General features: G+C 37.6%; 1 protein-coding gene across 1 annotated transcript in view; it reads left to right on the forward strand.

The window, feature by feature from the left end:
• Positions 1–12,634: 12,634 nt before the first annotated feature.
• TBC1D19 (TBC1 domain family member 19) overlaps positions 12,635–26,425 on the forward strand; it is a 48,881-nt gene continuing 35,090 nt past the window's right edge. The window contains exons 1-4 of the mRNA XM_041478323.1: positions 12,635–12,784; positions 21,432–21,504; positions 22,272–22,317; positions 24,109–24,184. Of these exons, the coding sequence (XP_041334257.1) occupies positions 12,686–12,784; positions 21,432–21,504; positions 22,272–22,317; positions 24,109–24,184 (294 nt within the window). The 5' untranslated portion in view covers positions 12,635–12,685. The remainder of the gene's footprint in view (positions 12,785–21,431; positions 21,505–22,271; positions 22,318–24,108; positions 24,185–26,425) is intronic.

The raw sequence follows: 26,425 nt of genomic DNA on the forward strand, positions 1-26,425 counted from the left end.
CCAGGAGATCACTTTTTTGGATATTAACACCATCAAATGTTGGTACCATTAATGTTCTCCTTTGAGCAAACCTTTACACATTAGACCAACATCAGTCAAAGTTAAAATCCATTACATGTTCTAAGGTACTGGTCATCTGAGACTTTTCTGATGCACAGTCATGGCATGGTTTGTAAAAAACAGATAAAAGATCAGGGATTGCCACCAGAAACAACCCCAATAGGTTACAACGTCAGCAACAAAATGGCAAACTGTTCTCGACAGTACTCAACCCCCTAAGAAAGCTTAAAACAGCAACAAGCTGCTAAATAAAACCCCACCTGTAACAACTGAGAACTGTGGTCTTTGATTTTAAGATTTCAATTAGGCACATAGTAAAGACTCACAATTATTTTCCCACACGAGACTTTCATTAGCATATCTCAGAGAGGTATATTCATGAAATTAGTTACGTTAACTGCAGCTGCTATGAGTTTCAATTTAAAGATGAAAAACAAAGCAAGTATTTGGCACAGGCCACTCCGTAGGAGAGTGGAAGACTTGGGAAAAGCAAGGAAGTCTTTTCAGACGGCTGCTGTCTGATACTTTGCTCTCAAAAGAAGCCACGCTATCCTCATGATGTTAAGATCAAATGGATTTCCACATTTCTACAGAATTAGATAAAGAGATGTTAATTTCACAACACCAAGTAAGTAATTTAGAGAGTGGCTGTGCAATTAGCAGGGAGGAAATGGAGAAGGTCAGCTGATGTATTATTGGGTGAATTGGTACCAGCATGTCTGAAGCCAGGGCTTCAGTTTGTGTGTCTTACTATGTACAGAGAGAAATTAGTTTGTGTTCCATAGCATCTCATCTAACATCAACATTTTTAGAGGAGTATCAGTGTCTGTTGATAATAAATTCCCTTAAGGTAATACTACTGAACTTTGTTTACTGACATCTGAGTTCCCAAGAGTCTTCTAATCCTTGTTTGAAGAGAACCCAAGATATGGGAATCAAGAGAGGCATTGTCTCTATTAGACAAATACTGAAAATTATGCTTACATAAAATGAATAAATTTAATCAGCAATAGTCATTCTTTAAAGTTTCAGTTTTTTATAGGAAACAAACTTCCTGTGAGCTGTCATCTAATTTGACATAAATTTGCACAAGTCTGCACAAGAAACAGAACATACAATTTGTAATATTTTGATGAATTCTCTGTTATTCTGTACCGAAGAGGGGTACATAGCCTTAGATTTTTTTAACTGGCTAAACCTCTTCTCAACAACTGATATCTGAGTATGCATTTTAGTAATTTGAAACAATTCAAACCATGGAGTGAGGGTAAAGAGCAAAAATTTTAGAAGATATTGCAAAATGTCTCTCCACTAGAAGACCTATCATTACTGCTGGTACAACACAGACAGCTACTGTATTCTATAAAAGCCTGTCAGCAAAGCCCTCAAGGAAACAACACTCCTTGAAAGTATGTAACCAATGTAGGATTTTGATCTAATAAATAGAAAAAGCAAAAGACTCTGGGATGTCTAGAACTTTGCTGATTTCCCCTTGTCATGATTTTGCATGGAAGGGTAGTCAGACAAGATGACAGGTTGTCCCCTTCAAATTATGGGCTTATATAATGAAAGTAAGATTTCAAATTCATGGCCTGCATTCTGTTGTACACAATTAAGCATTTTATTGTTTGACTCTTGTTCTCTTACTGTGATAATCTCCAGGCCAGTTTTTTCAGTTAAATGGAACTCTGCTAGCTGGCACTTCGGACTAATTACTGAACACAGTAAGCGGAAGTACAGGGAGACCCTCAGGAGCAAAGACAATTTACCCCAGCTGAAGTTTTCTTCCAGGTCTTAATTTCTGGGATGTTTAGCTTTATTTGTAAATTAGCTAAATGCTTTTTGCATTTTTGACTTTGATTGGTATAATGCTATCTAATAACTGTACATAGAAAGTTGTCTGAATAATTTTCTGAGAAACTGGGGGAGGCAGGTCAAGTCCATAGTGACAAAAAATACTCTAATTTATTTCAATTATTGTGCTAAGCAGTCCTGGAAGTATTTGATAGCAATTTCAAAACACTATTAAAATACTGAAACACTGAAAATAATACTTTCCAGAGTTTCAGCACAGATGAGCTGTTAAATGATGGTATTGTTGGACTTACTTGCCAGGTTTTTGTCTATATAATCCTTAAGAAAATATATTCTGAGGAACAATTGCTGTAGTTAGTTTGGACTATTTGCTCATGTTTATATGGTATTACACAGTGCAGGGAGTTAATGTGACTGAAAGCATGCAAGTTTTAAATTAGCTTTCATTGTTTAGTCTTTGCTTACATTACAAAACTGTTTTAAATCTGCCAAGAAGTCTCAGCTCTCAAAAGAAGGGAGAAAAAAATCTCCAAGGACAAACTCAGCTCTGAATTCTCTACACTCACTTTTTGACAGAATCAGATTCAGTCAGGCTGCTGTGGTATGTCCAAATATCCAGGGTTTATAAATTAAGCATATCAGAAGTTGGATCTTGTGGATGTAATCCTTGTATATAGAAAAGTTACATGACACACTCTTGGCTTTGTTTTCTTTTTTTTTTTTTTTTTTAATGAACATTTGAAAATTTGCAGTATATTAACTGCAATTAACTGGTGATTTTTTTCTAATATTATTGTGTGTGTGCCTGAAGCCATTATCTCATCTTTGCAATTTCATGTAATTCTGCTTTGGCCCTTTCCGGAACCAACTGCTGTAGTGCTAAGTGTGCTCTGTACAGAAAAAACAGTGCAAAGGAGTCACAGCTCATACTCACTACTGTGTCTCTTCTTGGATACTTTACCTCTTCACAATGTTCTCCTTTTATTCTAATACATTCATTTTGCAATCCTACAATGTGGGAAAAATGAATAAATTGAAGAAAGAAAGGTATTTCTGGTGAGATAATGACAAAAGATCAGTAACATTTTGTGTTTTGCTTTTACAAGCTTTGCTGACTCAAGTTCCTGGAGCAAGTAAAGAGTTTTTAAAATATTCTAAGCAATATGCTAGTTAAATACTCCCAGTTTACACTGTCACCCACTCTGGTTTTAAACCCAGTGGTACTTAAAGTATAATCCTGCTCAAACCATAGTCTAACAGTGATCTTATCTCTTTAATTTAAATTTACATTTCTGTTAGAAAATTAGAATTGCCAGCTGCGATTTTCTACTTTGTAGAGATAGAGCTCCCTAAAGTCTTCACTTAATCCTCAAATACTGTTTATGAATGTTTTTAGGAGTCAAATGGGAATGCTCTGGCAAAAAAAAAAAAAAAAAAAAAAAAAAAAATCACTATTTCATTAGCTGTTAAACTGAGCCATTTCATACCAGAATATCTTTTTCACAAGACCTTATAAAGAGAATACTAAAAATTTAAAATTGGATTCTGTGAGAAATATTCAAATAAATTCTAAAAAATCAGATCATGATATAAATTGGTAAATAAGTTTTCATCTTCTGTTTCAAGAGGAGTAGATGGTAGGTCACATGCCACATTATCCAACCAAAAATAATAGGAAACTTTTATTCCTGTAGTCTGAAGTGTTACTAAATAGCCAAAGCCTTACAGATTTAACATTGTTTGAGAAGAAACTGGCAGTACAAAATTGCTAGTTTTTTATTAAATCCAGCCTAATTATCAAGAAGGCAATAAATTTCAATTTCCTTAATAGTACAGGGGAATGAGAAAAAAAACCCAGGATTTTTTCTTGTTTACACTTTTCCCATCACCCTGACATGGTGGCTCATTTAGTTAAGTGACATGTTAACAACTTCTGTTCCTTCTTCAGTGCATCCTCATGAGTGGTTCTTTACTTATTGCTCATCCTATTTGTGTGTAGTTTTCTCCTGCTTTAGGCCAACTTAACCAAAACTGTGAATTTGAAAATTACACCTTAAGTCTGGAGTGTTCATCCCTTAGGCAATCCAGGTGAGCTGGGTTCAGTACCTCCAACTGGTGTTATTTCCAGTTCTAAGGAGGAAATAAATGGTTAAGTCTCAAAGACTTGTGCCTCTCAGATAAGATTATGAAAGCTAGTAGTATCTATTTTAAATATTTATCCCATCCATATTCTTGCTGCAAACCTCACAGATATATCTGGAAACAGAAAAACAACCCTACATTTTAAAAGTAGCTTCCTTGAAAGAGTCAGTGTCATGAAGTTGTGTCAGAGGAGCTTTAAGTTGGATATCAGGAAGAGGCTCCTCACCCAGAGGGAGGTTGGGCACTGGAACAGGCTGCCCAGGGAAGTGGCACAGCCACAGCCTGGCAGAGTTCAAGGAAGCATTTGGACAACAGTCCCAGGCACAAGGTGCAACTGTTGGGGATTGTGCTGTGCAGGGTGTGGAGCTGGAGTTGATGATCCTGAGGTCCCTTCCAACTCAGGATATTCACTGCTTCTTTGATGATCTCATGCTGTTATTTCCCTGTATGCCAATACATACGTGGCGGCAGAGCTTATGTATCACACCTTTGATCTAAAATTTTATTATGCTGCTTTTGTTATTAGCCTAATTTTGCCAAAATGAAAAGCCTATCATAGGTTGATGCTATACTTTATCCAGCAGGAATCCACCCAGCTCTACTCTCTGCGAGTGCAAGCCTCAATTCAGTCCCAGATAAAGACCAGGAAATATGTGTATTTATTTAAGCTCAGAGTGCATTTCATCCCATCTGCTCTGGAAAATGGGTCCCTTGCTTAACAATGGGTAGGAATGTTGAGTACCAGGGTCCTTCCTATGAAGATCAATACATTGCATTGCTATATGACTGCTTATTCATATTAATGACTGATAGTCTCAGACAAACTGTACAGTTTTTGGTTTATCAGTTTCATACCTTGTCTCTTTTTCTTTTTTTTTTTTTTTTTCAATAAAAAAAATTTATTTCAACCCTTCCTGAGCCCTTTAGCACATTCACTTTTGTGAATGTTTTCTAATTTTCCTTCCTGGTCTTTCTGGGAGCATGCTCCAATATAGATTGTAAGAGTCAAGCCTGTATCCTGTAATTAACAAAATAATACAATTTTTTAGGTACTACCTCTGTCCTTTTTTTGATTTAGCAAATTTGTTGTGCATTTGAAAGATTTCTTTACAGGCCTCTAAACAGTGATGCAAAACAGAAAACCTAACTGCATTTTTATATTTAAAATTTTTGGTTTCAATGTGCAGAGCTTAGTCTGAAATCAAATCATTTGGGTTTGTTTGTGCTCCCTAGAGCTGTGTACAATATTTTGGTGTCATTTTTCCTTTAAGCAGATCCGTATATTAATTTGTATGTTTTGGGTTAGTGAAAGCAGGGTAGTCTGCTACTCAATGGCTCTGAATCCAGCCTGCAGAGCTGTGCTTCACATATGTGTGCTCTTCCATCCCACTGTTCCACTCTTTTTTGGGTGAATTTTTGAGCATATATATACAATGAACACATTCCCACAGTAAAAGTTTGATCATCTAGTCGTGCTTCATATATGCACAACAATTCCTGTAACAGGCAGTATTAGTAATCAATGTTTCAGACAAATTTCTGCAATACTGCATTCCTGTATACGAACAGAGAAACAGAAGAAATTTAGAAATTAGGGCTCAGTTTTACATTTTGACTTAATCTCTTTTGAGCTAATACAGGACAACTGCAACTGTTTCAACATAGGATTCTTTAGGCCCTCACTTATGGCCCGAGATGTGTCAGAGAAGATTCTTTTCCATAGTTGGTGATGATATTTAATCAGTGGCCGGTGCTCCCTTTCGATTATACATGGCATTTATTTGTCCCTGCAGGGAAAGGAAAGCATCATCACTGGAGAAAAAAACCTATGAGAAACTTATGAAGGTTTGCCTGCTATCCTCTGCTCATCCAGCATTTCCTTTTTGCTGCACTTCCAACTGTCTTTCCAACAGAGCAGACATCAAGTTAAGGAAGCGGAAATCAAGGTAAAAGATATGTGAAAAATTCTTGTAATGGAAGTAAAAATCTCCCTGACTGAAACTAGATTGTTTTTTTGAACAGATACAGTAGCTGGTGAACCATAACTGTGGTAGTTTCTGGGGTGCCCATCAAAGGAAGGAAATTGAATCCGACTCTATGTTCTTAGAAGGCTAATTTATTATTTTATGATATTATTATATTAAAGAATACTTAAGCTAAAACAATACTAAACTATACTAAAGAATACAGAAAGGATACAGACAGAAGGCTACAAAAAATGATAATGAAAGCTCGTGACTCCTTCCAGAGTCCCGACACAGCCTGACCGTGATTGGTCATTAAGTCAAAGCAATTCACATGAAACCAATCAAACATGCACCTGTTGGTAAACAATGTCCAAACCACATTCCAAAGCAGCAAAGCACAGGAGAAGCAAATCAGATAATTATCGTTTTCCTTTTTCTCTGAGGCTTCTCAGCTTCCCAGGAGAAAATCCTGGGCAAAGAGATTTTTCCAGAAAATATGACAGTGACACCATAACCATTACAAAAACCCTTCAAGAGTTTCTAGTTCCTTTTGGTTTGTTCTCCACTTTTGATTCTTCTATTTGAAAATTTATCAAACAAGGAAATGAAACAATGGAATAATCCTTCACATAAAAAAAGAGAGAGAAGAGAAAGGATTAATCAACTTTGTCATCAAATCTTAATCAGAAGAATAAAGTGCACTCAAGAAGAGATCCTTTTTCTGCCAACTGAAGTTTATGATTACCTCTTAATGATTAAGGAGAAGGCAGCTATGATCTAGACACGACATAATGTATCCAAGGTGGTCTGTGGGTTGTTGAAGGCTTACAACACGCACTGATATGACTGTGTAGTAAATTGTATATATTCCAGGCAGTGAACAGACGTATAACAGACTACCTTAAAACATTTATTACATTTTCCACAGAAGACAGAAGTCCCCTACTGCAATAAGTAGGATATAGCATCAAGAAGATATTTCAGTGGAGTAGTGCTCAATATTGTGTAACAAATAGAGAATGAGAGGGTTTGATATTTTTCAAAAGTAGATAATAAAACATCACCACGGATATGTTTTTAGATATTTTCATAGCATCATGGAAAGGTTTGGGTTGGAAGGAACCTTAAAGATTATCTAGTTCCAATCCCTCCCCCTCCAAGGGCAGGGATGCCACCCACTAGATCAGATTGTTTCTATTTTTAAAAAGAGCATACTTCTTGTGACAGACAGGACCCAAGTCCTGCTTGTATTTACATCACATAAACTCACTGGAGTCAATGGGTTTGAAAAGAACATAGAATCTCACTCTAGCACACGCACACACCAGCAAACTCTGACATGGAGATGTTAACTAAGAATCCACTGACACAGTTCTTTTTACTGCTTTTCTCCCTTATAGACCAATTGGTTAAATTTTGTAAAAACCTTAAAAGAAATAGCTAAAGTAAGCTGCTATGTATGACCTGAGAAAATGCTTGTTCATGAATGCTGAATCATGTCTTTTAAAAGGTTTGGCTAAGTACAATAGTTGTATAAATTTTCCAACAGACTTGCTCTCAGGTGAATATACAATTTAAAGAAACAAAATATACATGCCATGTGTGTAGTGCATAAACTACTCAGTGTATCAACTGTATTTGTGATTCAGCATGTGTTTCTCTTCAGTGTGTACCCAGACGGACTCCATTTCTGCCTTACATCCATGAAATTCTACATTGTCGTAATTACATCTTCATGCATGGCAAGTGCACACAAGGGATTTTACCAGCCAGAAGATACAGAATATTACTGCTAAAAACCATGTCACTTGACTAATAATAGAACATAAAAAACTGACTAAATCTAATAACACAAGAAAAACTAGGGACTGTGTGCATGTTAGTTTTGTTACACATCCGATAACTCACAGTTCCGGCTATGACTCAGAAATGCTACAAAAAAAGTACCACTAACAAATATTATGACCTGAAATACATGGTCCTCTCTAGGGAGGCTTATACTACCTAAAACCAAGGTTTGGCAGGGAATTACTGAAAATCAAGAACTGGAGCAACATGAAACTCTTAAGACTAGACTGATAATCCTTGACTGGTAGTCTAAGTCCAGCTCTCAAGTTCAGCCACATATTAGAGAAAATATATTACTTCTCATGGACAACATTCTGCAATAAGAGATGTTTTCTGCTCTGATAAGTGAAGATACACCATCTAAACTTCCTACATTCTTCAGATTGCATCAGTGGTATTGGGGCAAAAAAAAAAATCTCATTACGCCACAGGAACTGATTATTTTGAAGAAAGTATTGAAACTTGTCAAAATACACACTGTCACTTTTTGGTAATTTGAATAAAGTTTGAAAGTCAGAAGGGTGAGTCACTGACAGACCTTTCTTCTTTTGTCATACATCTGTTATCAGCTCCAAACAATATATCATGATTCTGACTGCACAAGGAAACCGGTGGATATTATAAAGAGTAGCTTGAAGGATTGGCCCATAATAGAGATTAAAGTTTAATATACATTTGTCTAATATAAAGAGTGAGCACACTGAATAAAAGACTGAATATGATGTTCTCTGAAAGTATCTGCTTGGATGAGAAATCTATTGGAACTTGACACTTTAGTTCACAGGTGAAGTTCTGATAATGGCTTGAAACGGGGGACTGGGGTAATGGATTTCAAGCCCTCATGAATTAAAATGGTTCTAAGTGGAGAAAGAAGAAATTATATTTTGTACAGGAGTAGCTCTTTAGATGAAAAAAACTACTAACCAACTACACAAAAAATCCAATTTATCTGAGTGAGGATAAAAGTACCCTGTCTGAAGAAAGGTAGATTTGGAGGTTTGGGGGGTAAGGGAGAATGTGTGTGGCTTTTGTTTAAGTCTGTTAGGGTTTTTTCCTCAAATGTCTTATCCTTTTGTTTTGGTAGAAAATAGAAAGTTGTTGGGTTGGGTTGCTGTTGTTTTTTGGTTTTGGTTTTTTGGGTTTTTTTCCTAAACCTGGGTTTCTGTGGCACTTGGCTGACACTTGACCCAGACTGCGACTGGGGTTTGCCCACACTGTCATCCTCCTGCTAGCACAAAGAAAAAAGGGAATAACTTAGAGAGCTACACAGCACTTATGATGCATTATCAGGCTGAATGCATTATGTAGCTCTGCCTGGATAGCATTAACCCCCTTGGCACTCAGGGTGCAAAGGAAAGGGAAGCAGCTCACCCACAGCAGTCAGTCCCAGTGATTGCATGCTTAGTCTTAGTCTGCACCACACCTTGCTCCCTTCTCCTGCCAGCACTGAGTGCACGAAGGCACCCACCCTCAGCACAGGTAAGGGGGCAGTGCTCCCACTCCAGCCCCTCTGCATCCCTGCTCCCCCAGCAGAGACAGCAGCCCTAAGAGGAGACTTCATGATTTGGCATTTCCCACAGCCACAGAATGAAAGGTGAAGGTGGGATCAGTGCAGCGTGGGTGTTGTGAATGGCTGAGGCGGAGTGTCTTGGGAGCAGCTGACTGGAAGTGCTGGGATTTTGTTGACTGCTGGGATTCTGTGACTGGGACTGTTGGGATTTTATTGACCTTGCTGGTATTTTGTTGTCTTCCCTCACCCACTATCTGTCACAGAACACCCCTGCTTCCTGGTGATACCTGCAGACAGCCTAGTTTGATATTAGGTCAACTACCACATTACGTGGAAAAAGCCAAGCTGACTGACTGTAATTTTTACTTTCTGTTTCCGGATTTTCGGTGCTTTCCAGACCTGATGTGGCAGATTAATAAAAGACACTTGGGATACCAGTATCAATGCAGTTAAGTAACTTGACACAAAACACAAGTAAACTAAGGTATAACACTGTAAAGCACTGCAGTGGAATGGAGGAGGAATACAAAGGGAAGACAATTGATGTTCAAGGTTGTAAGACTGAGACACTGAGAAGGAAAGACCAACAACCCATAACAGAAAAATGGTGACATCTACACCAGACCTCCTAATAAAAGCAACAAGCTACCTCTGGTATGTGGTACTGGACATCATAAAACCACTCTATGCTGACTGTACTGCAGTTGCTTACTTGCAGTTTAAAAGTAAATCATGATGAAAAAGTTGTAATTGTCAAAAACTTATCACAGGAACCAAGTTAAACTAGTTGTGTGATAGCAAGGGGATAGGCTAAAGCATTAGTTGGGACTTCTGCCAATGCCTGTTATTTAAGTGATACTTTCTAATAAAGACCACGTATTTCTCAAGCTGCTATGCAGTACACTCCTTGTAAGGAAACAGAAAAGAAGCACACACTTAAGCATGAGATTTCTTAACTAGATATGGTAGGGATACACAAGAAGCTGTTAACAGCCCTTGGTAAGATTCTGTAGATTATCTCTTTATATTGCCCTACTTTTAAGCTTGGACTGGCATTTACAAGAAGTAAGTTTTTCTACACATACTGCAGATGTAACTGACCAAAGGGAAATGCAGTGGAAGGAAACCAGGCTGGAAACAGCCTAAAAAACCAGGGAATGAAGACTGACAGATGTGCATAGGCAGAGGGTTATAAAGGCAACCTCGGAGCAGAGATATTATTTTGGAAATGCAGGAAATTATTCATCTGCAGCTGACATTAATTTTTTGTCCTGTTTTCTTGACCTATAGTGATCAGGATGGCTTTTGCAGACCCGCAAAGTCTTGTGCATTGCACAAGAAACTCACCTGATGCATGGTATCCCCATACTCCCCAGTGGCAGGGGAACACACACTTCTAACCAGCAAGGTGTTGTGGCTTCTGTCTCACTCCATGACCTGCCCTGTGGCCAAATGTGGTGCCTGCAGATCCCATGGAAAGCAGCCAGAGACCCTGTTGTGCTACCAGCAGGAATGCACCCAGCCCCTGAGTCCTCACATATAAAGCTGCCCTGACAAATAATACGCTCACCAAACACAACATATGCCTCCCATCCCTGTGGCACTCCACAGGTTTGCTCACAAACTGGAAAGGAAAACGCTGCTGAGGACTGTGCCAGGCAAGGAGGGAGGGCTTTCTCTCCCACTTGCAGCTGAAATGTGAAACTCTGCATTTCAGCTATTGCCCTGCAGAGCTCATGGCCACGCTCCAGTTTTCTGCACGTGCTTTCCTTAGCAAGTGAAGTTCCCACACAAACAAATGATCCTCATAGAAAAAAAAAAAAACCAAACAAAAAAAAAAAACCACCAAAAAACAAACCCACAAACAAACAAAACAACAAACAAACCTAAATGAGGTGAGGTACTCTCTGTATGGAACATTTTGCAGACTTTTTTTATGAACTAGCATAGAAAGTTATTACACTTTGTATGCTTGTTCAGTTGGGAATGTAGACAAAAATATCATTAACTCTCTCAATACACAGGAAAAGAAAAAAGTGTTCACCGTTGCCCTTAACATCATACATGCATGTAAGAAAAGAAGTGACAGAAAACCTGATGTAAATCAGAATAGATATTCAAGGCACTGGTAGGCAACTGGGTGCTTCATTTCCCCATGCTCTCCCCATGACATACTAAGAAGAAACCTCTCCTCAGTATTTTGATTAGCATAAGTGACTTTTTCAGGTTTCTCTACAGTTCATTAAAGAACTTCATCTCTCTGACCTTCTATTACTATTATTTTTTAAACTTCAACTTATCCAGAAATGATCACAGCTAAGTCAAAACTGGCTTCAGACAAATGAGTTCAGGTGCATTTTTTATACCTATTATAGGCAGTTGTTTTTTCTTTTGATGAAACTGATGACATCTATCATTTCCTCATATCTCTCACTCCCAACAGTGAAAAATTACTCCTGAGGTTTCAAAATCTTGAAACATTCTTTGTTTTACAGAGGTCATCCTCAGAGCTGAAAACAGGTCCTAATGCTTTAGAGGTCAACGATCAGCTTTTCCATGTTACCTCCTCTCTTAGCTTATTCCTTAATCCTTCTGGGACTTTAAAAATGGGTATTTTGACATAGTAAATAAGTTTATTAAGTGAAAATTTGATGGCATGGTTCTGTTGCTGATGCACGTAGGAGTAGATTTTCCCAGAGAGGCTAAAGAGAGGCGAGCTGCGGGCAGGTCCCTCACGCCGGGCTGCGCACAGCGCACACGCCCGCTCGGCTCCAAGCACTGTGCCGGCTCCGGCACCGGGCCTCGACGAACGCCTCACCACGCCGAGCAGACGAGGAAAAATATCCAAAAATGCTAGAAAACTTCCCATCAATAAGGGCCGACTTGTATCCCTCGAGAAGCAACAAAAACGTGTCTTGGGGCTGGACAAACCGGTCCATAAGGAGGAGTCAGCCCAGGGCCCGGGCACCCCAGCAGCTGAATCGCTGCGCTGGGACCAGCACCCGTCATCTCTTTCCCTTCTTTCCTTCCTTTCTTTCTGTGCTTATATAGGAGGTCAGGGCAATAAAATTTCCAATAATTTTCTCATAACGCTTTCTGACTGTTTGCGGACCCTCTGACTGTCGTCGCTCATTTCGCTCGGGAGCACCTCGGGCCCCTGGGCGCCTCCTTCCCCTTCAGGGCAGGGCAGCGACGCCGCGGAACCTTTCCGTGCGGGGCCGCGGAACCTTTCCGTGCGGCGCCGCTTCCCGCCCGGACGCAGCCGCAGGCCGGCGCGCTGCCGCCGTTGCCGGGTAACGCGGCGGTGCGGCGGCGAAGGCGGCCCGGCCGCGCAGGGGCCGCGATGCTGGAGCCGGACCGCGGGCTGTCCCTCACCATCGCCAGGGTCGTGCAGCGCCTGCAGGGCTCCAGCCTCCACTCACAGCTGGAGCGACAGGCCCGGGTGAGCCCTGACCTGCCGCTGTGCCCCCACGCACGCCTCCCTTCCGCGCTGCCCCTCCCCGGCGCTTTGTTCCCGGCCGTCGCCCCCGGCCCGGGTGGCCTGCTCGTGGGCGGGGGGTCCGGGCCCCCCGGCGCCCCTCGTCCCCTCCCTCTTTTCCTCCGTGTCCCGCTCCTCTCCGTCCTCGGCGGGGCCGGAGAGCGGCGTGTTTGCTTTCTAGAGCCGTGTTTGTTGTGTTTCCCCTTGGGACCCAAGGATTTCGTAGTGAATATGAAGACTATCCGTCTGAAATCTGAGTGCTTCAAATATAGGTCCTGAAACGAATTGCTTTTTTAATCTTTAATTTGGAGAGCTTTAAATTCCACCCACCCTCCTCCGCTCCCCTAGTGTCCCTGAGAAAATGAGGATTTGGTGAAAGGAAGTGAAAATAAATTTAAAAAATACGCATGGAAGTAAATTTTAGTAGCTGGGATAACAGTTGCTTTTTAAAAATTATATATTTAATAACTTATCTTCACTTGGAGCCAGATTTTCATATTTTAGCTGAATTTAATTTAGGATGTTTCAGATTAAAATTGCATCAATTTTCATGATCATAATAACCTAGTCATTGTGCTGCAACAAATATTGTGCATTACTGAAATATTTTGGATGGGGTTCTGCAAAATCTTGTGCTTTTGGTTTTTTTTTTCAAATACTGGTTAAAATTATACAGGTTGGGTTTTTTTCTTTGTTTGTTCTGGTTTGTTTGTTTTTGGTTGTTTTTTTTTTTATGATGCCATGTCCATTATTTGTCCATTTGTTTTGTTGCATTTTTAAATGAAACGTGATTTTCCTCTTTGAATGTCCCTGAAGCTTTCTATAACAAGTGACATCACTGTCACACTGCCTGTTTCTTTGTGTTTTGTATTTAAATGTACTGATTTGGTCTCTAAATGCTTTTATAAATGTGTGTCTGCCTTGCTTCTGTTGACAGGGCTTTCTAAATATTTGCATAAGCCAATGTACATGACTTGAAGGGGGCTGGAATTATGAAGGAGTGTAGAGGCTGGGTTCTGCTAAATGTTGGGAAATTGAGTATCCAAAAAAGCCTGGCATGAAGAGTGGAGAGTCAGACCTTGTCCTCAGAAAGGGTGGAAGGGTGGTGAACAGGGCTCTGTTCCTGTTTCTAACAAACCTGAATGCACTCCCTTCCACGGGATTCTTTTATCCCTGTCTCTGACAGGGCCTGATTTCAGTAGTTTCATTCTTTGCATGGTTTTTTTGGGACAGGAGGAAGCTTGGTGTCCTCAGGACTTGGCTGGGTGTTTAGAAGGTGCTAAACTGGGTGGGTGGCTTTGGTTTGGTGGAGGCATTTTGTGCAGGTGGGCACTGAGAACGTGAGCGGTGTCCTCCCAAGGTGGTGTTTGGAGTCTGAAAGGGCAGTGAGGTGCCCAAATTCCTGCTGGATATGAGAATGTATCTCCTATGATGGCTTTGCAGGGTACTGTTTTACAGATTTCTTGAAGAAGAAAGAAAAGGTGTTTGTATAGGTCATGATCATTCTAGTCATATGAAATGCTAAGGGGAAAGAAAAGAAAGACAGCAACAAATATTCAAGCTGATTCTTAGAGTTGTGTTTGAAGGGTTTATAATAGCAGGTTAAATCAGAGCTGTAGTTTAGTGTAGTGATCTGAAAGTTTATAGATACATCAGCAATGGGATTTCTCAATCGAATAAATTATCTCTTGGAGACTGTAGTTTAAATTAGTAGGGCCAAATGTACACTGTGTTTGCCAGGAATCTGTGTGTTCCTGATAGAGGAGGCTTTTTTGTTGACCTTGCACGCATTTGTGTTCCTTCAGGTACAGAAGACTTGCTTTGTTTATAAAGCTTGGACAGTCATGTTAGAGCTGTACTGTGCAGTTGCAAGGGCCCCTCAGGCAGTGGCTGGTCTCCTGTCCCTCCCTGAGCACCTCTACAGAATTCTGAAAGTTTCTGAGTTTTGCTTCACTCTGTATTAAGCTAATGCTTGATATTCCTCCCACTACATCAGTATTGCTGGAGTTGCACTGTCAAATAGGAAATCTTTGCTGTTGCTGTGCATCGCTCCTGAACTTCAGTTTATTGGTAGGGTGTGATGGAGTTTTTTGTCTGCTGTTAACAGTGCTTGGTCTGCACAAGTTGTGATTTTGAAGGGTGGACCCTTTTTTAGGGGATTTTAAACTATTTTGGTAGATGCACACTGTATTTTGAGAAATCTTTGGAATCAGTGCATCAGAGTGAAACTGACTTTTGTTTTGGATCTTTGTACTGCAGTTATACTTCACAAATATTCTTCACCTCTTAGTGTAGAAAAGTATGTTGGTATTTGTTTCTCAAAAATATTTACTGTCTCTGAAAACATTACAGTCAAAATGGATCCTAAGGTCCATTATGATATTGCTTGAAATTTTGAGAGAACATACAGTCTCACAAACAGTATTTAGCTATTAGAAAAACTATGTTTTGTAAATTTGTCTCTTCTTTTATTTTCTAGGAAGGAGAACTCAGAATGAACGGTTTCATTGATGAGTTAATAGAATTTTGGGGAAAACACAATGTCCTGACATTATTTGTGAGCGGTGATAGAGTAGCCCTGTGGTTATAAACTGATCAAAGCAGTGCTTTGCTTGGCTGTCACTGGGAGCCTGAGCTAGTGTCAAGGGCTGTGATACACAATCTCTTTGAAATAACTTTGGCGTGGGCATCAAATGATTTGCTGTCAGAGCTTGACCTCTGGGGATACCAAGATAATGACATTTTTATCCCAAGGATTGAAGTAGAGGTAGTGTCATGTAAGTGATGAATGAATAAATAAATAAATGTTAGGTTGATTTTTGTAGGTTGAGTTTTGATATATTTATATATTACTGCAGTTAATAGGAGAGATTCATGTGGGTAAGAGGGCTAATGTGCCTGTCACTTTGGAATTTCTTCTGAGCTTACTTTGTAGTGTTTTTTTTTGAAAGGAAAGAGTAACAGTGACAAGAGCCAAAATATTAGGTAGTAACTTTTCAACAGGTAGAATTGCTGCTGGCGTTAGTGGGGTAGCAGAGGAGAGACTTAATTTTCTGGGCACAACTTGACTGTGCAAGTTTGTAATCAAATTTGCTTGGTTTTGTCTTAACTTTTCCCCTTTTGAATTGTAAATGTTTTTAAGATAGAGATTAGAGGTGTTTAGAAAAACTAAAACATCACATCTCAAGGACAAAATGCAGTTTTAAAACAAATTATTTTGTGAAATCTTGCTAAAATTCTGCTCTAGGGAAAATCTATGTCAGTGAACAGACAATAAAAATGAAACTGTTGAGAGACATGAAAATGTGCTAAATTTTTAACACATTTTCACTTTGAGCCAATGCAGAAACTGCATTTTTCATGATCTTTGAAAATCTTTGAGTTGGGCTTTATTAATCAGTTGAGATTAATCAATCTTAATTTTTGTCCCATGCAAACCTCTAATAGAAATCAGTCTAACTCAGAGTTGCCCAGAACCTCTAGTCACCAGGGACAAATGACAAAGTTTTAAAAATACCCAACAAAACCAATGAAAAAACAAAAGCTTCAGTAGTTTATTCCTAAAGAACTTTTCTAAAACAGGAGGTGACAATAAAATGAAAAGTTCTACATTGAAGATAAAGGTTCTAAATTATGTTTTAAATGGAACAAGAAAGACTCACAGTGCAAGATGTTTCTTATAGGTATGACTGGAATAGGACAACCTGAGGGGAACTTATAACAAAGCATAATAAGGGCTGTTAGAGTAGGCTAAAAGGGGTAATGTAAGTGTAAAAATCAGGCCTGATACCCCATCCCACCCCACTGTAGCAATTAAGTTTGGGAGTGAGGATACATTGGTGGAGGTACCTGAAGGTACGAAGAAGGGTGGAGAGGAGGTGTCATGGTCAGAAACACTGTCCAGGGGATGGGAGTCTGCCACCATTCTTTGAGCAGACTTGTGGTGGAACCGGAAGGCTTTAAAGACAGTATTGATCAGAGGAAGAGGTCAGGGTCTTTACAAGACTTCAGATGGAGCAAAGGAGGATTGGACTTTGGGAACGCTAGGAACATTGGAGCTGGAGTAGTGCCTGACTGTGCTTCTAAAGAAAGGGGAGGTAAATAAGCTTAGAATAATTTATGTGGAGTGGATGGTTTGCAAGATGTCTCAGCATATTGTTTTCGTGATATTTTTTGCCAGTTAAAAAAAAAAAAAAGAAATTGATACCAATCTTAATGTATACAAAAGATCAAATTAAGAAGGAGAATGTTTCTGTGCAATGTAGCATTTATTTAATAAAAATTAGCAAACAAATATAGGCCCATGAGTCATCATGGATAATTAATGGTTCATTTTCATGCATTGTATTTGGCAAAAGATTTACTATGCCTGCTGATAGAGCTTGTGCCTTTGTTTTAAGTGGCTGAGCAGTAATATTTGCATTATAGTGAATTTTAAATTGAATGCAGTGTTGATCAGATGATGGAGTTCAGAAGCAATGCAAGCTTGATTGGCAGAGTAGTACTTTTTTAGTAATGTGGATTCTGGTTTATAGCTTGTGCATGTATTTTATTATCAGCACTAATTTTGTATTCAAAACCTAGAAAATTTATTAAACATTAAAATTATGTCATTAACATATAACCTTATATCTTGTACCACAGCATAACATTTGAAGCTCTTTACTTCTATATGAGGCTGATTGAAGCTGTTTGTATCTGCTAGGTTATTTTTACTTGTATAAGAAAGTTCACAATACTTTTTCCCTTATTGTAGTTCATGTAGAAATGTGGAAGGCTTGGAAAATTGTCATTGTAATCAGGGTTTCACATTTACTGAAATGTGTTTACTTAGGCTCAGAATGATTCTTCTTTCTGTTACAGAAATTTACAACCCAAACTAAAATCTTTCCCTTGAAGTTGCAGGGGTTTAAGTTTTTAATGAGTGTTTATGTTGAAATTGTTGTGGTTGTGCTTGAAGTGGTTTTTACCAAGTCAGCTTGGTCCTGATAAAGTCCAGTTATGACAGAGTGAAGTACATAAAGAAAGCTGAATATTTATTAACTTTCATTTAATTTACTTCTTCTAAAGATGGGTTATATTTGGGGATTCTGTTTTATTGTAATTTGGGAAATAATAGCAATAAAACTGAAAAACATTGTGCACTTGTGCAAAAACATCCGGAACAGTAATAAATGCTTTGAGAGGGTACATGTTTATCTAAACAAAAAAGGCTTTGAAGAGAAATTATGGTTGATAGCCTGTAAAAATATTAGGATTGTGTAAAGTTATTTGCAGAACTGTTTGCAACAGGATAAAAATATGTGTTCACCTGATGCAATTCCACATTTCGCTATAGTTGGATCACTTCTCTGCAGTATTTATTCTTGTTGAAAAAAGAAATAGTTTAACACAGGAGTTATGCTGGAACACTTTGTTCTGTCAAGCCTCCTCTTAGTAGTATGTTGCTGGTCCTTTAGTTATTTTCCTATACTTCTTTGAGTGCTGTGATTGATGGATCATCTCTTGCATGATCAGTGCTGCCCCAGTCATGATCACTGAACGCCACTTTCAAATTTAGATGCTAATTTGCAAATAGGTTGAGCTCTGTGTTCAGTTCCTCTGTGAATCAATTTCCTATTTCCACCAATTTTATTATTTTACTGTTGTGTTATCCTTTTGCTTCCTTTCAGCCACATCAGTGTTGAGTGTCTGGATTTTCTTCCATCTTGGTATCCAGGTACAGGGGGAGTACGTTTAAAGTATCACTTCTGATGGTGACTGGCCAGATCTCAGCAGGATACCTTGCCAAAATAAAGACATACACACAAGATTGTTAGTGGTACCTTAGGCACCGGCAAATTTGGCAAAATTTTAAAGGTTCCTGAACTACCCTACTGTTCTGTACAGCTGAAGAATGAGGGTTGCTAAGAAATGCTGTTTTATGAAGCTTTATGATAGCTTGTTTTATGAAGGAATGTGGAAAGGACAGATGTGTCTTGATTCACAGGAGGCTGACCAAGACTGTAGGGGAACATAGACACCCCACACCTGGACCTTGGTGCCCTATCCATAAGATTATGCACAATGCTAGTTTTACAGGGAAAAGCTGTTAGTCAATAACATTTATTAAAAATAATTCATTATTTCTTGCTGAAATGTTTGACTTTCATCCCTATTTCCTTTCAGGGCTCTATATTGCCCTGACTCAGCCTCTGAATATTTTACTTTTTCCCTGTTCTAGCTGTCATCCTTTGCTTTCAGGGATTGTTCCCCTATATTGCTCACTCTCTATTACCCTGCCTACTATAGTCTCCTTATAGTAACAGATAGTATTTTTCTGATAGAAGTGAGATACTCTTTCATCAAAATGTGTGTTGAAATTGATAGTTCTACCTGGGTGTTTGCTGGTTTTTGATAATGCAGGGAATTGATTCAGTTCATGAGTACAAATCTCATGTGGGGTTTTCTCTCAATAAATTTTAGGCAGGCATTTTTATCTATGTAAAGGTGTAGTAATGCATTTTTATATAAATAAAATTTTGTCAACATATTTTTTTATTCTACCAAAAAATCACAGGGAAAAAAAATGCAAATGAGACTTAGTCAGTATGTGGTACCAAACAGTTTAAAACAAACCAACCCTGCCTAAAATATAAATACCTAAATGTGTTTTCCAACATGGTACAACACAGAAATAAATTAGATCAGTTAATCCAAAGGAATAATGAGATTATGTGGGAGACCTGGACTAGTAATCTTGGAACATCAGCTCTGCTAAGTCCCCTTGATTCCTCAGTTTAGTTCCCATAAACACCCATATGAATTTTAAAGAGGTACCATACTGTTAAGTTACAGCAAAACAGTTCTGAAGAGAGTTCCTTTCACTTACAAAATGAGTATTTTCCCTTGTTGTGTTATACAGAGCTGGAATATGGTCTGGTTTAGAGCTGGCTGCAGCTGCCAGCTGAACTGTTTGCCACATTCTCAAGTATCTAATTTCTGATTTGAAAACTGATCAGCAATCCAGTGGGCAATGAGTCCCTAACAGTTGCTGTGGCTCTCTTGTTCTGCTTAGCACTTAGGAATGTGTTGATTGTAGTACACGAGTTAACAAAACGAAGAGTGTAAATGGGAGGAGGCTTTTGCAAATGATCTCTGAATTGATAAAAGTGGAGACAAAAGTGCCCCCATCATTTGGGTGGGGGGGGGAATTTTCACATTTCTTATGTGAAAATTTGTCTCAGTAGAGCTTTTTTCAGTGAAGAGAAGAAAAAGGACACAGGAAAGGTGCTAAAGATAGATGTTTTGAAAAGTTAAAGATTAGCCTAAGAATATTGGCTGCATCAGGCCGAGGAATAATGAAATGTCTGACTGAATACATGGGCATGAAGAGGTGAAGGTAGCCAGTGCAGGTTGATGCACTGATGTAATCCTTGGGGAGAATTTTCCCCAACGTGCTGTCCTATTTCATTTTTGACTGCCTTTCTGCTACATACAGGAGAGTTACTGGGTTTTATGTTCTGCAGCTGGGGAACAGGCTCTGTTTGGAACAGCAGTTTACAAGAAAGACCTCTGTTGTTCTTTTGGCCTGACAGGGAAATTGGGAAGTAGTCTGTGGATTGAACTCCTTAATGCCTTTTAATGTGATATACTCTATCAATTTCCAAAATTTCCAGGAATCTCTAAAAAAAACCCTGTTGTTGTCAATAGGAGTGTCAGATACTCCTTAATAAGCCAAGAGCTCACAGGTGTGTGAACACCAGAGAATTAAAACACTGTTCTGATTGCACTTAGATAATTTCTTGTACTGTTTCCAGTATCAAGGTAATTAACCCATTTTATAGCAGATTGTACAGTAGCTTTCTTTTCTTTGTGTGATTCATCATCTGTCAATGAATTGTGTTTGTGAGGGGATTTGTTTGCATATCTAAAAAGTGTACCAGACCTGACAGGTAAACACCCCATGGACCTTGCGATTAGCATTAGCCATATTTAACTCAAAGACAAAGCTGAACATTTACAAAAGGGTGCACAAAAACTTCTGAGGAACAGTATGGCAAAATCTGCCCTGCTTGATGTGTGTTACTTTATTTAAAATTTCTACAGTCATATATACCGAGTAGTCGCAACTGAAGTGGGGAATGTTTGGTGCACAGTCTTTTTTTTTTTTTTGTTTGAAAATGGCATTTCTTACCTAGAAGAGGTGAACTGTGGGAGGTTAAGTGAAAAACTGTGGAATATTTTCAGTTTTAATTCCTTCAGGTGAAATACAGGGGTTAGCTTCTAGTTTTTTCCATGTGTACCTTATGACCAATTCCTGTGTATTGTCTAGCATTTGGGCTAAGTATGTGGGGTATTTACTCAGATTATTAAACATGCATGTTTATATGCATTCATTGTGTATTTTACTCCTTTTTTTCTCTTCTTCTCCACATACACCTTTTAGTATTGATGAAAAAGATGAAGGCATTTGAATGAGAAAAAAGTTAACTGATATTTTTGACTGCTGTTGCTCAAGGAAGGAGTTTGTTTTGGGTGTAACCTTAAGCATGTTCATTACTTACTTCATAACTTGAATAATGTAATTTCTCTTTAGTTCTTGATGCTTATTTATTTATTTTCATATTAGGTAAGCCTACACAAACCAGAAATTAAGCTGGAATCTCTAAAAGAGGATATTAAGGATTTTCTGAAGACATCAGGTTTGTAATACTTCATTGATATATTTGTGAATAAGGTAGATGTATGTAGGAACATATGTGATATAAGTGATGAGAACAGTAGTTTGTGGAGCTTGGTGTCTTGTCACTGACAGTAGCCAGAAGCAGACATTCAGTGATTCCAGATTAAGTCAGATAAAGAAAATTTAAAAGGGAAAGTGTTGTTGGATTCCATCAGCATTTTGAAAAACATACTATGCAAAGTGATTTTATAATTTTATAAGATACTGGTGATTTTTTTGAAAGTTCTGAGGGAAATGAGAGTTTAGTCACTTCTGAAAATGGAAATTAACTTCCATGGAGACACTCTTGAAAATTTTACCTTTAGTTAAATTTCCAATTTGCATTGAAAGTTGTAGGCTATGCTACTATAATGTGAGGATTTTATGATAAATGATCTTAGATTCATAATCATCAGGAACACTGTCTCTGTTAATATTAATTGTTGGTTTAATAAAATGAAGACTTCAAGAAATAGAATGTAAATTTTTTAGCCAAAACTATATTGTAATTATTTGAACAGCAAATGGAAATAAAGGATATTTGGTCTCTATAAAGGTTTCAACTGGCAGTTTTCCTGTCTTAATTAGATTAAGGTTTCTTTGTCTCTTCTTGTCTCTCTGGTAGGTAGGCATGAACTGAGACCAGACATAAAATTCCAGTGTCTGCAAAGCAACCTCTGATTGATGTTCTATTAGTATTAATTCCTAATTTTGTCTTCTGGTTGTTTTTTTTTTTTATTTTAACAGGTTGGGAAAAGAAGCTTCAGAATGCTGTTTATAGTGAACTCAGTGTGTGAGTTTATTTAGTATTTTCACTTAATGAGTTCTACTCACATGATTTACTTTTGTTCCATTTGTTTATAGAGGTGTATGGTGTGTTACTGTAATCTGCAACATCTGTCATAGCAAGGGTACCTGCTTAGCTTCTGTTTTTAAAGTGCCATTATTTCTTTTTCATCCTAGTGAAAATACTGAGCTCAAGTGCATTTTAAAGAATAAATGAAACAAATATCACCACATTTTGTAGTTACTTTAGTATTTTCCTTTTGGCTTTATTTCCAAAGGTACCAAGGGTCATAATATAATTATGTAAATGAGGTAGTTGCTGCAAATGAGTTTTAACTGAAGTATTAGTCACAACATTGCATGTATTTTTTGTATTAGTTATTTTTATAAAACTTCAAGATACTGGATCTCTAGGTTTCTCAGGTCAGTGCTCATCATGCTTGGGATATGGTTATAAACGCAGTCAAATCTGCCAAGTTTCCTTTTTATTATTGTTCAGCAAACTTTGGATTAGACTTCTGGGGAGCATAATTTTTCTTTACATTCTGGCACTGTGGAAAGGTGAATTTCATAACAGATATAGCCATGAATGCAACTATAAAATAAGAAATGTGTGTGCAAATCTATTTGTGCTAATGTAAATAAGCTTGTTAGAGTTACCAGTTTAGCACAGTGTATATTTAGTAGTTTGAGTGACTTACTTCTGCAAAGTGCTTCTTTCTGTTAGCAAGCATTCATCTTCATTGTATCTTTCCAGGGAAAAATATTTACCTGTCTCTAGGGCTAATGCACGGAAATAAGCAGCAAAATAACAAAATTTGCCCTTGAAAATTGAAATTAACTGTGAACACCATGATTTCATGAGCATTGTGGAAAAGCCAAAAAACAGCATTTCTGAAATCTGTTGATATTGATTCTATTTTACACATTGGAACAGAATAGTCCATAACAAATTTGCAGCAAGTACAAGAATGATATTCTTATATCATTAAATGATATAATTATCTTTTAAAAATGGGAAGAAATTCGGGAAGGGTTTCCCAAAAACATATGATAGGAATTGATGGAATGCATTCAAACAAATGAAAATTCTGGCTAACTATTAGAGAAGCTGTGGGTAAATTTTGTTTCCTGAAAGATGTTTGAGACACTTAAAATTAAACTGGATGTAATGTTTGGCAAATACTCACTGGAAATAATCTACACTACTGAAAGATAAATTAGTGTTTTGGTTTCATTTTTAATTTTTGTTCCAGCTTTTATATTTTGTCATAATGCAGTTTATGAATGGATATTCAGCTTTGCTTAAGTCAACACATCACTCAAAATTCTAATTACTTTGGACATGTACATGTTCACTACTGATTTTTAAAAGGAGACCCTCAAAAAAAATATATTGTCTCTTGAAAAAATAAGATGACTTGGAGAGGGAAAGTTCCGGGCAATCATAAAGATAACATGATGTGAAGAGAATGCACTTTTAAAATACCTGATTTGTTAATGTAATTGTTTTATTTTATTTTATAAATATGTGAAATTATAAGGGAGTGTTATTTTTAATATAAGAAAAACTCTTCTTGAAATGTTATTAATCCTTGCATATTGTTATCATATTTGTATCCATAGAATGGATGAGGAAAAAATACTTCTAAAAATAATACTCAGTTTTAATCAACATGCACTTGTGTTTTTCCTAGTGCTCTCATGAAAGAAGTTATATTTAGGTTTACAAATATGGGATTAATTAAGCAGAATAAAACATCAGGATATTTAAAGTTTACCATATTTTCTTCTTAAGGTTTCCTTCACCCTGTCATCCTGCAGCACCACCTGAACATATTAAAGAACCTTTAGCCTATATGAGGAAAGCACAGGTTGGTTATCAATTTTACCATTCATATCAGAGCTTTAATTAGACTATTTGAGATTTACTCTGTAAAATGTTATTGTGTTTCTAGGTTTTATACCTTAGAAAAAAGTACAGATTTGTAATTGCATAAAAGTTAATAGTAATATTGTATATGTGACATTTTACATACATACAGAAAATGCTCAAGTAATTCTCCAGCCATGAAGGAAGTAGGATATAGTGGCAGGTAGGTGAAAAATGTAGAATAGAGATTATGTCAATATGTCAAAGAAGCAAATTTGGTTTCACTGAGAAGAAAAAAAAAGGTGTAGCTATAGGTCATTTCCTTAGGGTTACAAAAACATATTTTTGAAGGGACACAGGCAGTGTCATGATGAAAGATAACAGGCTGCAGAGATAGTGAGATCTTTAGAAAGAAGAGATATATTTAGTACTTAAAAATGTGAAAGGAAGATGAAAAATGTAGAGCTAAGGAGCTTAAGGCATATTGAAGGAGAATAAGAGAAACTGGACTGTAAAGATTAAACGAGGATTTTTGGTGTCAGGAAAAAATACTTTTGCTTGTTTAATTTTTTGCCAATATATGCCATTTGAAATAAACGAAAAAAAATCAACATAAAAATGTGAATGTAAAAAGAAAAAACAAGCTTCAAGAGTAAGGTCTAACAAAAACATCTGAGGTAGGGATAAAGGTGTATTTAACTCTGCTGTGCCTAGAAATACATTGCAGCATTTTTTTACAAAATACTCAACAAATTGTGTTACCTTTGCAATCATACTGTTGTTTATTCCCCTAAGTCTTATCTCTCTGTCCTGGGTTTCAGTCTTTAGGATTTGGGGCTAAGGATTGCTTTAATAAATTTTTCTTGTGTGGTGTGAAATGTAATGCCACAATTTGCTGCCTGAAAAAAATTACTAGTTTATTAATGCAAAAACCAGAGAGATATATCTATATGCATGTTTGTCTGAACCAGTTTCATGGGTTATTATTTTACAAAAGTGTATGTCATACTTGCAGTGTTTTTAGCTGTATGTAGAAAGGCCTGTTAAACCAGTAGTTTAAAACTGAGCGGGAGAAGTCCTGTCTTTGCTGGTTTCAAAATTTGATTCCCTATTCCAAAAAGTGTTAGTCATCCATGTCCTCCAGGTGGGTTAACCCTGGTAGGCAGCTCAGCCCGTCACTCACTTTCCCCAGGGAAGTAGGAGAGAATCAAAAGGGCAAAAGTGAGAAATCATGTTACAAAGAGTTTAATTGGCAAAGCAAAAGCTACATGTCAACGAAGTAAAATAGGAATACATTCATTACTTTCCATCACCAGGCAACTTTTGTCCCAGCTTCTTTATTTGAAACATGATGTTGTATGGTCTGGAATATCCCATTGCTCACTGGGGGTCAGCTGTCCCAGCTCAGTCTCCTCCCAAATTCTTGTGCACTCCCAGCACTCCCAATTCTTCCTTGCCATTGGGGAAGAATTACAGAAGATCTTGAACTTCTCAGCAGTAGCTAAAACATTGGTGTTTTATCAACATCCTTTTGGTCACAAGTCCAAAAGAGAGCACCATAAAACTACCGTGAAGAAGGATAACTCTGTCCCAGCCAAATCAGTAGATGCTCTTTCAAACCCTTTCTTGAAATACAGCTCTTTGATAAAGACTTGTAAACCCTTTCCATAGAGAAATACTGGTAAATTAGGGTAGTTGTGAAATAATAAAAAATACACAGGTAGAGAACCAACATTATCTTTTCTGAAGCCACTGAGATACATGCAAGTGTTTGATTTTCAAGGTGACACAGATTTATCACTGTAGATAAATGCCTGTAAGAAAACAAGCATCATCAGAGCAATTGAATCACAACTAGGTTTTGTTTTGTTAATCTTTTTGATTAAATAAACAATGTGAAAAGCTTACAAAGTCAGTGTTTCAGTGATTTTGTTTGTTTAAAATATTTGGAAGTAGCTAAAATACAAGTGTACAGATTGCTAATACCTTTTGGGAGAGAGATAAAAGTGAAAATGATTTACTTCCACAGGTATTGAAAATCTAATGTTTTGACAGTATAGACTGGGGTTTTTTTATTTGTAGGTAGATTTTTTAAATTTTTACTTTGTTTTATTTAGCATCACAGCAGTTGGAAAAAATACTTTGGTGCTATCATCAAAATTTGTCCCCATATAAAAATGTTCTGCATATAAGTCATATTTGTCATATTCTATTTTTATTAGATACAGTCACCATTTAAGAT

Source organism: Pyrgilauda ruficollis, unplaced genomic scaffold (genome assembly GCF_017590135.1).
Source record: "Pyrgilauda ruficollis isolate IOZ18807 unplaced genomic scaffold, ASM1759013v1 scaffold1, whole genome shotgun sequence".
Taxonomy (NCBI): Eukaryota; Metazoa; Chordata; class Aves; order Passeriformes; family Passeridae; genus Pyrgilauda; species Pyrgilauda ruficollis.